The sequence below is a fragment of the Tricharina praecox genome, assembly GCF_024521635.1.
Source record: "Tricharina praecox strain CBS 144465 chromosome Unknown BZA05scaffold_13, whole genome shotgun sequence".
Lineage (NCBI taxonomy): Eukaryota > Fungi > Ascomycota > Pezizomycetes > Pezizales > Pyronemataceae > Tricharina > Tricharina praecox.
Window position 1 is genome coordinate 693999 of NW_026250415.1, and position 12735 is coordinate 706733.

Consider the following 12735-nt stretch of genomic DNA (forward strand, 5'->3'; position numbering starts at 1 on the left):
AACTCAAGGTAGGGTAGAGAAATAGGTTCGAATCGAATGGAGTAGTTGGGGTTTGAGTTTGAGTGACGTCTTCCGCTCGTGATCTTTCCGTGAAGTTCCATCCGCACAAACGCCGACGCCAACGACGACATCAAACACACCTCCCTCACTCCCTCTCTCCCTCACCTCACTCGCTCCCTCTCACAACACAATATCACCATCAAAACACCTCACTCCCTCACTCCCTCATACTTTTACAGTACAATAGTACAACGTAACACCACCATCACGCGAAATAAACTGAAGATCTCTCTCTCTCTCTCTCTCTCTCTCGCACAACACTATCACCTTTACAACACAAAACAACATCACCTTCACAACATCTCACCGGCACACATCACCATGACAGCCCTCGGCGGCATATTTCTCACATTATTTCTCGCATCACAGCCGCACCATCACGTTGCACATCACAGCCCTCGGCGGCATATTCCCCACACTATCTCCCACATTACTTCCCACATTATTTCCCACATTATTTCCCACATTATCTCCCACATCACAAACCACCTGACCGCGGCCAGAAGCCTTACGCCACCTAGGCACGCACCTAGGCACGGAAGCACATCCCCCCTCCCTGAGCCGAAGGGGAGCCTACATTCAAGCAGCAGCGGCGGAGCGACGGAGCGATACCAGACCGCGGAACTTTGCAAATTTGCAACCTGCCGGCCGGCGGAGGAAGATTTCTGCAGGCCGCCGTTCTCGAGACGGAGATACTGAAGGAGATACGGAAGGAGATACGGAGCTATTTCGTTACCGCAGCAGAACGAAGTTCGAACGCCGAATGGATTGCTTCGGCTGAGGAGACAGGAGACAGGAGACAGGAGACAGACAGGAGAGAGACATACATACTAGAGTCTAGACTGACTTGCAGACTGGCTTGCGGGTTTGGAAGGACGAATACAGTACAGCACAGTGGCTTCAGCCTGCAGCCTGCTGGAACCGCCTCGATGCGATTCCGTCGACATATTATGGAGGGTTTCCACCAGCCTGCGGGAACAAACCGCCTCCATCGACAATGTGATACAGTATGTACGGTACTGGGCGGATATATCACATGCACCTGGTGGGAAAAATCGCGCTGGAATGGGCCTTGAGTATTTGTGTATTCCCGCCATGAGCGCAGGGCCAGAACGGCGGATTTCCCTCTTCTCATCGCCGCTGATGACGCACTGGAGGCACTGGAACGCCTCAAAAGCTGGCAGCGAGATAGTCTTGTATCATAGCTGCTATGTACTCTACAAAGGGCGATATCAAGGAGATGGAGATGGAGACTGCCCAGCTATGCACAGGACAGCTTCCTCGGCGCTTTACACAAAATTAGATATCGACAATCGCGCTGCTGTGTAGGACAAGAACAAAGTCGAGGTGAGTATCTAACGCGCATTACCAGCCAGCTTCGATCGATCGATGCTAAGACTCCCAGTAGGTAGAATAAGCTCGTCAACGCCGGAAAGGCTTACAAAGATCTTTGGTCGTCCGAATGTTGCCTCTGCCGCCGAGTCCACTGTCCGCTCCTACATCGTCGCCACTAGACTAGGAGGCACTCGCTACCACCGGAATCCAGCTCAACAGCTCAATGGAACGGCGCCGCTTGCCACATACGGCTCCACCAAACGATATGGCGCCAAAGCTCTTGCGAGACGCGGCTTGCTCATCAAGAGACCTGCGAGACGTACACTGTGGGCGACAACGAACTTCGAAGCCAGACAGACAAGCCACTGCGTTCCCAGGTGTATGTCCGATGGGATCGTGGTTTACGACGGGGTCTGTGAAGAGGAGGAAGAAGACGAGGAGGATGATCAATAGCTGTACTACTTATGCCTAGTACCTATAGACATAAACGTATGGACGTATAGGCGTATGGGAAAGGTTCACGGATTTCAAACGAAAACATTCTCCGTCCAAAGTCGAACACCTACCAGTCCATGCAGTCAGTCAGTCGACTGCTGTCTGTCTGTCTAGTCCAGTCCTACCAGCGGCAGGCCGCGCAGACTGCCTGCTCAGTAAAGTCCAGTCCAGTCCGGTCTAGTCCAAGCCCCAAGACGGACTGCAAAGACGGACTGCACCGCTCAGTCCAGTCAGTCCGACGAATGCCGAAAAATGGACGGGACTGGACTGGACTGGACTATCCGAGGCACTGTGAGGAGAATGGACAGAGGAACTGTGATGTTTTGTTTTTTCTTTCTCCAAAGGGTCCGGCTCCGGCTATCACCTGGAAGAGCAACTACTGGCGGAACTTGACACTTTTGTTTTCATCTTTTATCTCAACTTGTTACGGTACCTAGAGGAGGTAGAGGAGGTGAGTACCAGTGAATAGGAAACAAGCCTCTGCCACGAAGATTGCACTACCTACCTGGTACCTCCCACCGATATGATGTATGATGGGCGTGTTTAGAATACTACATCTCATCAGTCGGCGCTCCCCACCTGTGTCGCGGCCCGCCGGCTTCTCGCCGTTACATGGACGTTGACGAACAGTCGAACCCCGGCCACGCTCCGGATCACTCGCAATCACTCTATAGCCCAATCCTCCATTCTGTTGTGAATAGCGACTGAATGGATGAATTACAGTGTGTATTATGTCTAGAGAAGGGAGGCTGTAGCCCCGAGTGTAGGAAAGGGGCAAAGGCCCGTACCTTTCCACGATGGCAAAGGATCGAGTGAGAATATGAGATATTACAACACATCCTCTCGTCTACCGTTCACCTTTCACGACCATCCCGCACCCGTCCAGCCAGCCCACCAACTGGAACAGGCCGGAACGCATTATGAGCCCTACATAGCAGAGGAGCGAATTAAGCGGAGCGGGGGGTACTCTAGATAAACGTTAAAGCCCTTGGTCGAGATTTGGCGGAGGTTGGACGTGGGGGATTCCCCTTATCGATGCTCTTTTCCTCAACACATGCATATAAGCAGGTAGATACATAGTCTCTCCGATGCGTACATCGGGGAATATACACACATCGAGCTTGCAGCCGGCGCTCCAAGACAGTGCGGCGGGACTGGTCGTGTAAACTACCATGATCTGGTAGGTTGGATGCGACAAAGCTTGAGCAAACACCCGCCCCCACCACCGCCCCGCCGCTGTCCTCATCGCTCCATCGCTCCATACTCCATCGCTCCATACGTAACCGCCTACCAGCTCATCGCATGGGTATTCGGACAGCCGCTTTACCAGCACCCCCCAATCTGTCCGAATATGTAGCCATGCAATGATCCAGTAACTATACCTAGTACTAAGCACCAGTCAGCAATCAGCAGTCAGCACACCGGACATTGCGGCACCGCGGCACCAGCACGTACACATATGTACACACGCGGCCCCCTCCCCCCTCCCCACCCCCACCCTCACCCCCCGCCGGAAAATTTCCACAGCCGTCGTTGCCTGTGCCTGCGGGCGTCGTTGACGTTGACGTTGGGAGAGACATCTTACTGTAACTAGTGCTGGGCCTGCCTACATGAGGCTATGTACGATGCAGATCTCGACATGTACTGGGGGTCTTCGGGCTTTCGGCTCGTTGTGCTCGCTATGTGCTCGCTACCGTGGCGTGTAATCGTGCAATGGTGCAATGGTGTATGTAAGATGGCCGCGCATACTGGACTGTAGATATGTGTGAGGTATGTAAGTGCGTGTGGGTAAACACTCTGCGGTGGATGGGATTGGATTGGGGGTTGGTTGGATTTGAGGGGGGAGGGGGGGAGGCGGCGGCGGAGCGAGCCATCGCCTATGTTTCTCCCAGTTACCTACATACCCATCATACGTAAGCTGTTTATTCAAACCTACGGACCGAAGCGATGGAACCACGTACCTACTACCTACTACCTACTACCTAGTATATAAGATGTATGCAAGTACTGAGAGCTCAGGCTGGAAGTACCGGTAGGTATGTAGCGGTAAGAGGTTTGTAGCGGACGTGCCGAGTCGCCGATCCATGAACCATGGCCCATGGGCATTGCAGTGGAGTGGAGTGGCTACTGACGTAGCTCATGGATGATGGATGATGGATGATGGACGGAGGTAGTAGCCTGCGCCACAATACCTCTGCTACACCGCCACAGTGTACTCGTACATAGAGGAGTTAGCGCCCGCCCGCCAACCGCCCGCCAACCAACCACACAAGTTCAACAAACTCCACTCATAGCTACGGCACGGTACTCCAGCACCAACGAATGAGTGGGCGAATGAGTGGATGAGTGGATGAGTGGCTGAGTGGCTGAGTGGATGAGTGGATGAGTGGATGAGTGAGCCGACACCGCATGATCGCCGAGCTTCGGCGCTTATTTGCGCTACAGGTGACCATTTCTATACTAGGAGAGGTCACAGCTTCAGCTGTGACAGTGGGACAGCTGTGACAGTGGGACCCAGCTGCAATTTACAACTTACAACTTGCAACACGGTTTTCAATGTCCATACACACCATGCACCGTTCCGAGACGTCAGTAGAAGGTTTCGCCTCGCTTCACTTCGCGAGGTGTGCAGGTAGGTGTCGACTGTATGTAGAGTATGTAGAGGATGTAACAAGTCGGATTCTCGAGTCTCGACGCTCCGAGAGGGAGGGTTTGGAAAATAATGTACTGGGGTTTCGGAGTTTGGGTTTTGGGTTTCACCGTCACCGTCACCTCCCACCCCCCACCGGCGCGGAGGGGTTGGAGGGGATGGTTGGCAACAAGCGCCAGACCTATGTAACAGACAGACCTAGAGAATGCTTGTTTTTGTGATACACATCATACACATCATACACATCATACACATCGGTCGGTCGGTCGGTCGGTGGTTTGGGCGGTAGACAGGTCGCTCGGTACCGGTGGGGTGGTTTCGCTTTCTCGTTTCTCGGTACCGTTCCGCGCCGGTTGATGTGCCTTGTGCAATTGTGCACTTGTGGCCTTGTGCTGGTGTTCTCGAACACACACACACACACACGGAAGACGGACGGATATACGACCAGGTGTTTGCCTGTTTGGACGAGATACCTACTCTAGTACCATGTATGTGTTCTCCGGCTCGGGCTCAGGCTCAGGCTCGGGCTTTGACGCCCACCCGGCTTCGACGGGTAAATACGATACGAAAAACTCTTACCGCGCCCGACCCTCAGCTGGCGGATCGAGGAGTGCATGATGTATCATACCATAGTCGTGATGCTGATGTGATACGTTTACGACTTCAGAGTCGAGTTAGGTGTCAGTCTCACTCGTGGTTCATCCAGCCAACAACTCCAATGTCCATACATAGCTGTGACCCCCCAGCACAGCAGAGCCCGCGGCTGCTGCTGTCAAGATGTCAAGAAGTAGGACGATCCAAGCGCGAACTGGGAGTCTGGGACCGAACGACGGTAACAGAGGGGACGGAAGCTCTTCCGGATTCCGAATTCCGGGTTCCGGAGACTCTTGGGTATGATGTACCTACTCTACATACTCCCACCTAGGCAAGTACTCCCGTCTACATTCCTCTACTCTACTCTACTCTCGACTCTTGCAGCGTGCCGCGCGCAAGTTGCAACGAACGCAACGAACGGATGCAAACGACGTTTGACGCTTTTGCTGGATTGCTGGGAATCCGAAGCAGCATCCAGCATCCAGCATCCAGCATCCAGCATCCAGCATCCAGCATCCAGCATCCAGCATCCAGCATCCAGCATCCAGCTACTAGTATGTAACCACTCTACCTGCTGGCGAGTTTCCAGTCCGGAGCGAGCCGGGGTTTCGGAGCACTCCCGTTCTTCAGCCAGTCAGCATTACATAAATGCACCATCATACCACAGATGCTGATCTGTCGGTTGCGGCGTTGCATTGCGTTGCGCGTCAGCCCTGCATAGCTGCCTGCCTGCCCTGCCTACCTACCTGCCTGCCCTGCCTATATACGCTCGGTGGAAAGGATACCCCCCCCCCCCCAAGGGTCGTTCGATAGAAGGTGGTTTCTGGCGCCATGGCAGCGTTGCCCCATCCATCCATCGAGTGCACCAAGCTTGCCCTTGATCCGTGACCCCGGAGAAACTATCGACCGGGTGGGTGGGCGGACGGACGCGAGCGCGAGATGCAGCATATGTACTATGATATGATACTCTAATGAGGTCTCCACAATCCTATCGAAGATTGCGATGCAATATGTGTGAAACAGCGACATGTGCTTGCGACATAGCTGGCTGGCGGGAACATGTGCTGGCTGGCTGGGCTGGCTGGCTGGCGGGGACGGGCACGGGGCATCACTCGCGTGGGTGATCCGTCGCCGAGCAGAGTGCTAGTAGTTGTCCGAGAACACTCGGTTGGTTTTCTTTCGTTCTTCCGCAGGGCTCTCTCGCGTGGTCGACAGCGTTGGTTGGTTGGTCGGTGAGCGGTCCGAGACGGCCTGAAACGGTGAGTGACACAAGGCTCGCGATGCGACTGGAGGTGTTGCGCTCGAGCAAGAGAGCAAGAGAGTAACAGAGCAAGAGGTGAGACACTTCTCGTATGCATAAACGATGGCGGCTGTCTCCATTGTGCAAAGCAACTATTCGGAACGGGAACTGACCGGGGGCCGGGGATGGTTTGAAGTCTGGGCACGAAGAAGAGGCGGGGTTGCGCTAAGAACCGAGATGTGATTGGAGACGTGATTGGAGATGTGACGGAGGGCTGGCTGTGAGCACGGGTATGCTATGCATGATGCTATGTAGCTGTGTAGCTGTGATGGAGTGCGGTAGGCGTGTCCTAGCTACCGGCAATTGGGAAGAATAGAGTAGAGTAGTAGTAGGGGCGATGGTCTTTGAAGCCATCACGGAGAGCGAAGAGGTTTCTCCGATGAATCTGTTGGCGAACTATGGCCCGTCTCGGCATCTGCATCCAACGGAGTCCTCTTTTTTGCTGCATGATGTGCCTGCAGGATCCAGAGTCGGAAAGAACGAACGAGAGAAGGCGGCGGGTTTCCATCCAGCGTCCAGCGTCCAGTTGCAGCCCAGGCCTGCCCTACACACTCGCTCTACACGCCTATGCAGACAGCTCAGGGGTGCGTTTGGGTCACCACCAGTGACCACCACCACCACCTCCTCCACCACCGCCACCACCGCGCTCGCATAGGTACGCGATGTATCGTGCCAGTGCTGAGCTGACTGACTGGCCGACTGGCTGACTGGAAGACCGACTGGCTGGCTGACTGGAAGACCGACTGGCTGGCTGACTGGAAGACCGACTGGCTGGCTGACTGGAAGACCGACTGGCTGGCTGGCAGTTGCGGCTGGCTGCTGTAGAAGTGCTCGTCCTGTTCCTGTCGCAACGAACGTGTGCAGTTCCATATTTCTCCTTGCCACTCCACACTCCCTCTCCCCCTCCCCCTCTCCGATCGAACCTCCATCTCTCCTCCATCTCTCCTCCATCGCCAACCCACATCTGCTTGCTGGACAGCAGTTTGTTTGGCATCGACATTCCCGTTTCCTGTCTGTCCTTCCGTCTGTCTGTCTGCCTTCCGTCTCTCTTTCACGACCGTTCACGGACTTCCCCAATCACGCCGGCAAATTTATCCAAATTTACCGCCCCTCCAATCACATCCCCCCTAGTGGGAGAACGAGAGAGACTCCGTGCACTGTTCACGTCCTTATTTCTGGCGTTGCCCCACGCATCCACGGTTCATCCAGGCGGTGAAAAAGGATTCGTGCCCGACAGCCTTCCTCTGTCCTTCACCTGCGACCTGCAACTTCTTCCTTCGAGCATTTTCCCGCCGTCGCTCTCGGAATCTTCCTTCGCCTTCTCCTTCGCCTTCTCCTTCGCCTTCTCCTTCGCCTTCTCCTTCGCCTTCTCCTTCGCGCCCGTTCCGTTCGACTCGAGTTACACACACACTACAAGTGATCGGCCCAGCGCGTTGCCCGTCTAGTTAGGTCAGTAAGTTCTTGGATGCACTCTACTCTACTGTGCTCTGCTCCACTCCCCTGAATGCTTGGATGCGCATCCTTCGTTCCCGCATTTCGTGCCTGTGCCGCTTGGACAGAGTTCTCCCATCGCTCTTCTTCTTCGTCGCTGCACATCCTCTCGACGATCCGCATACCTACGCCATCTCTGCTTTACATACCCGCCTCCCGTCGATTTTCTTCTTTTCTTACTGACGCTGCTTGAATCGACACAGCCGCAATCCGAATTCAAACCAACCAGCCCCTCCCCTCCAGATAAACGTAGCTCCAACGGTTCCCGTCTTCTCGCTACCATTCGATCCCGCCCCTGATCTAACCCAACGCGAGCCACCGCTCCCCTCCTCCCAACAATAACAACACCTCGTCGCCCACGTAAAGTAGGCAATACATCATCTTGAATTTCCACCGCCGTCGCATCCGTACAATTTGATCGCATTCAATCGTAATCGGCCGTCGCGGGCCTTATCTATAGACGAGCTCACTCGGTCACCACCTTCGCTTCGACCAACGTTTCGCTCCGTTCGCTATTCTCCACACATCCGTCAAGATGCGCACTGCAGTCCTGCAACAATTCTTTCTGGGCTTGTCAGCATTGTGTGCCGGCACACTCGCTGAAGTCGACTCGTCGTTCCCCGGTCCGAGTGGAACATCGAGTACGGGGGTTGGCGGTGTGCAGGTCGACAGCTGGTACGGCCTGCTGCGGAGGAACGTCGGATCGATGCTGGACAAGCGGGCCGAGGGGATTCGGACTGAGGAGGATGTGAAGGATCTTGATCTGGAGGCGTGGGCGACCGAAACCGTCAAACTGTGTGCCACCAAGCTGAACTCGACGGTGATCGCCTCGAACCCAGCCGGCGTGGCTGGCTGCTGGAACCTCCCGCTGCTAGTTGCGAAGACGGGTGTGTTCGCGGCCGATCTGAGATTGTTCAGGGTGGCCGAGCCGACCGGTGACTGGGCAAATGTCGACATCTCGGCGTACAACATCTCGGTGGTGTACGATGGCAGTGCCGCTATCCAGCCAAGAGCATTGTCGGAAAAGGAAAGGAGGGCGTCGGAAGCGGGCATGCCGGAGAACACCAAGCTCGTCAAGTTGATTGACTCCCAGTTCATTGGGAATCTCGCTCCCTCGCTGCTCTCCGAGAAGCTGACTGAGTATGCGCTCCACTCTCCGTCCCATCGCTTTGATGGCCCGTAGCTAACACCACCACAGTACTGAGCTCAAAGTCATGGTCACGCCCAAGATCTCGATCAGCGCCTTCACCACCACTGGTAAAGCAGTCAACACCACCGTCAGCATCGAAGACTCGATGTTTCTGAACGGTGTCTTTGCCGACACACCCGCCCTCAGTGCCGAGGAGACGGAGGAAGTCAAGGAAGCACCCTTCGAGCTCCCCGGCACACGGATCGAAATCGTTCCCGCAGGTTTATACTTTTTCAGCGCATACCTATTCGTCGCATGTTCGATCTTTGGCTGGGGCACCCTCGAGCGAGCCAAGTTCCGTGAGCAGTACCGCCAGCGCATCGCCTCGCAAGGGTTCCGATAGGCGGATCTACGGTTTTCGGTTTCTCTTGACTTGCGGGGGGTCTATGGTTTTCGGTTCTCTTGACTTGCGCTTCTTTCCTATGGGCCCGGTTTATCTTTCTACTTTACGAGCGGGTTGTCGGTTTATTCCTTTCCATTACTACGGAGTTTGGTTTTCACTTGGTTCTTTCTTTTTCTTTTTCTCTTGCGGGTTTGGTGGGGTTGATGAGGTGCATTCAGCGGCATTTTGGGTTTCTTCGTTCACTTATTCTTCTTCTTATTCTTCTTCTTCACGGTGGTGTGTGCGGTGTGTGTTTACGTTCGTTCGTACTTATGCCCCTTTGATTTGACTTTGACTTGACTTGACCGCAACAGTACATAATTCTTCCGGTGCTTCTTACTTTTTTGCTGCGTTGGCTGCGTTGGTTGGCTGCCTACGGTCCGTGGAGTGTGGAGTGTGATACCTAACCTAACTTCTATGTTGATATTCTCGAGAGCTTCTTATTCCTTCCATTCCATTCACTTTCGTTGTTTTTTTTCCCCGTTGGATGCTGTGGATGCTGTGGATGCTGGTGTTGTTTCTTGGGGCCGTGTAGGGGAGGGCTTAGATTTGTAGATAGATTTGATGGTGGGATGAGGTGCCAGGGCTGAGGTGCCAGGGCTGAGGTGGGAGGAATGAGGCTGAGGTCGGAGGAATGTCGTAAGAATGTTATGGACAATTACAAACAAGTACCTACATCTTACTCTATGGCTCTGTGGCAGTGATTCTTGGGATGGGATGGCAATGGGATTGCAAACGGAGAGGAGAGCGAGTGAGCGAGTGCGCAGAAGGGAGTGAGTGAGCAGAAGGAACATCTACCTATCATAGGACCATGGTTATTCCTTGCGGCGAATGGGTCTGGGCTCTGGACTCGGGAGTCGGGACATGGAGTCGGGACATGGATGGTCACTCCTGCTACCGTGCCTCCGCTGATATCCGTACTGGTCCGGCCGACTGCTGGTTGCTACAGTGCACTGTGCTACACAGGGCTCAGGCAAGCAAGTCCGCAGGGCTATTCTGATCCACGGGCGGTGCACCCTATTACTCTATCGTGAGCATGGATTTATACAAACAGCGATAGTTGCAGTGTGCAGTGTGTACTCGGCGAAGTCCATCGTGAGACTTGAGTAGCCATTAATAGCGCTTTTCGCATCACCTCAGACCTGGAGTATCTACCGGTATCGTATAGAGTATCGTATAGAGTGGTGGGCCTGGGTACTTCTGTACTGTACACATTCAAGACTAACTCTAGATAGTAAACACTCGCAAGTTGCAACATCCTAGGCTGCCGTGGCGATCAAGGAGAGTTAAGCTTCAAATGGTGGGGGTGAATAGATTGTAGCAAGTTAGGTACTTGTTATCCGCCGAGATACGGCAACACTCAACGCACTTTATGTGGCAGAGCTCACGCAGTCTTACGAGGTGTCACTCGCTCGAGCTTCAAATCCGCTAGTACTTGGTCACCGAGCGCTGTCCAACAGTTCTAAAACGTTTCAATGGGTATTGTCTGTTTGAAACCAACCACAATGGCGACCGCGCGCGAATTGGCTATGGCTCTCGATACCGTAACTTCACTGATTGACTGATCGGTAGGGAGTCGACTGCTGTCCGTCCTGTCAGGCCGCACTCATACACCTCCGGACGGACGGACTGGACTGGACTATACACACTCGCTGCAATGATGTGGGGCTCCGGGGGGGGGGGGGGGGGGGGGGGGGGGGTTGTATCATCATTGCTTTGCTTACTTGCTGGCGACCTATGTACCTAGCTGGATCATGGCAATACACACACATAGACACATACAGTCCTGGTACATATCCTGTCTGCAGTCTCGGCAGCGAGCTCGCCTCCCTCGATCCGTGCAGCAGTACGTTTTTTTCTTTTCTTCATTGGGCTCTTAGGCTCTACATCCCGAGCTGGGCGCAACAGTCAACAGTGATTTGGGGAGTCGTCTTCCAGCAATCAGCCGCAGGATCGATAGGCGATGAGACAAACATCTCGCATGACGATAGGCGCGCGAGAGCGCAGACGAGCGTGCACCGTATGTAGCGGATATTCCTCACACCTCACACCTCACACCTCACTCGTCCCCCCATCCCTTCGGCGCCCCCAGCTCACCAGCGGTAAAGAGAGTGTACCACAACCAGCGCATCAATCCGTTCCGTACGTATCTGCAGCAACCGCAATCGCAATCGCAATGGCATTATAGTACACGTGGTAGACACGCTATGTAGCTAGTTCAACCCACTCCTCCCGCCCTTCTCGACCCTGAGCTCCTCCATCTTTGCCACGCGCTTCTTGAACTCGACGTACTGGCACTTCTCATAGCTGTGGCGCTCGTCCTATTTGCCGTGGCTCCCACATCAGCTCCCCCGGTAGCGAGAAAGAAGGAGGGAGAAAGGAGCGGGGGGGAAGGCACCTCGCATTTCCACGGCATGTAGAACGTGTCGTAGCGGCACTTGTTCAGCGGCACGAGCAGGTGCGCGCACGTGTCGCGGTAGGCGAGCGGCAGCCGCGCGGCGGACATTTCCTCGTGCGTGACTGTGGTGCCGAGGCGCGTTAGCATTTCCTCCACATAGCCACACATGGCCGCACATGGCCCCCGGGGGAGGGGAGGGAAAAGCGGGGATGCGTGGGTGCGTACGTTGCGTCCCCGCCGGCGACGACGGGGAAAGTGATTCTTTCAGGGTCTCGAGGAGCGTCATGGTTTGCTGGTGCTGCTGGTGGTGGAGGTGTGGTGCTGGTGCGACGGCGGCGGCGGGATTCGGTGCTGCGGGAGCGGGTGCGGGAACGGTGATGGTGTGGTGACGCGGAGGTGCTGGCGGTGGTGGTGCGGCCGGGTAACTAGCCTGTGAAACGGCGGACGGGATGGACTACATAACCGTACTTTTATCCCGTCCTCCAAAGGAACGGATGGGGCAGGACGGGGCTAATCCCGTCTAGTCCGTCTAGACCGGACTCTGTAGAACACTGGACGCCGGGTTTGTCAGTCCTGCAACTCTGTGCTGAGTTCGTCGAGCATGTTCGTCGAGCATGTTCAATCGCCAGAAGGGCCCACTACCTAGCCTAGGCTAGCTACCTACTACAGCTCGGAGCTACTGGTTAGCAGCAACTCGGGCAACTCGGCGTTTCCTATGACGGTACCTATCATCCACCCAACGCAATGGGTTTCTGTGGTTATATACCTTCGCAAGGACCGTCAATTCTTCCCGCGAGACGTTCCACGAATGTTTGCCCAAACCAAAGTGGGTTGTGACGAC

General features: G+C 54.8%; 3 protein-coding genes across 3 annotated transcripts; 2 read left to right on the forward strand and 1 right to left on the reverse strand.

The window, feature by feature from the left end:
* Nucleotides 1–1010: 1010 nt before the first annotated feature.
* On the forward strand, nucleotides 1011–2706 carry BZA05DRAFT_436554 (uncharacterized protein; the record flags this gene model as incomplete). Its single annotated transcript, XM_051486413.1, has 6 exons — nucleotides 1011–1067; nucleotides 1364–1407; nucleotides 1473–1774; nucleotides 2005–2181; nucleotides 2235–2341; nucleotides 2614–2706. The coding sequence occupies 6 exons, from the start codon at nucleotides 1011–1013 to the stop codon at nucleotides 2704–2706; spliced, it is 780 nt and encodes a 259-aa protein (XP_051339200.1).
* A 5518-nt stretch (nucleotides 2707–8224) lies between these two features.
* Nucleotides 8225–9695, forward strand: BZA05DRAFT_56079 (uncharacterized protein). Its single transcript, XM_051488426.1, has 2 exons — nucleotides 8225–9065; nucleotides 9124–9695. Exons 1-2 carry the CDS (start codon nucleotides 8461–8463, stop codon nucleotides 9455–9457), a joined length of 939 nt encoding a protein of 312 aa, XP_051339201.1. The 5' UTR covers nucleotides 8225–8460; the 3' UTR covers nucleotides 9458–9695.
* Nucleotides 9696–11418: 1723 nt separating this feature from the next.
* BZA05DRAFT_374094 (NADH-ubiquinone oxidoreductase-like protein B18 subunit) lies at nucleotides 11419–12257 on the reverse strand. Its single transcript, XM_051481750.1, has 3 exons — nucleotides 12120–12257; nucleotides 11895–12016; nucleotides 11419–11817 (listed from the first exon to the last, which is right to left on the reverse strand). The coding sequence occupies exons 1-3, from the start codon at nucleotides 12178–12180 to the stop codon at nucleotides 11710–11712; spliced, it is 291 nt and encodes a 96-aa protein (XP_051339202.1). The 5' UTR covers nucleotides 12181–12257; the 3' UTR covers nucleotides 11419–11709.
* Nucleotides 12258–12735: the final 478 nt, after the last annotated feature.

Coding starts and splice junctions, on each gene's coding strand:
- BZA05DRAFT_56079 (XM_051488426.1), top strand. CDS start 8,461: ATGCGCACTGCAGTCCTGCAACAATTCTTTCTGGGCTTGTCAGCATTG. Junction 9,066..9,123: donor CTCTCCGAGAAGCTGACTGA/GTATGCGCTCCA, acceptor ACACCACCACAG/TACTGAGCTCAAAGTCATGG.
- BZA05DRAFT_374094 (XM_051481750.1), bottom strand. CDS start 12,180: ATGACGCTCCTCGAGACCCTGAAAGAATCACTTTCCCCGTCGTCGCCG. Junction 12,017..12,119: donor GTCGCCGGCGGGGACGCAAC/GTACGCACCCAC, acceptor TCGGCACCACAG/TCACGCACGAGGAAATGTCC. Junction 11,818..11,894: donor ACATGCCGTGGAAATGCGAG/GTGCCTTCCCCC, acceptor CACGGCAAATAG/GACGAGCGCCACAGCTATGA.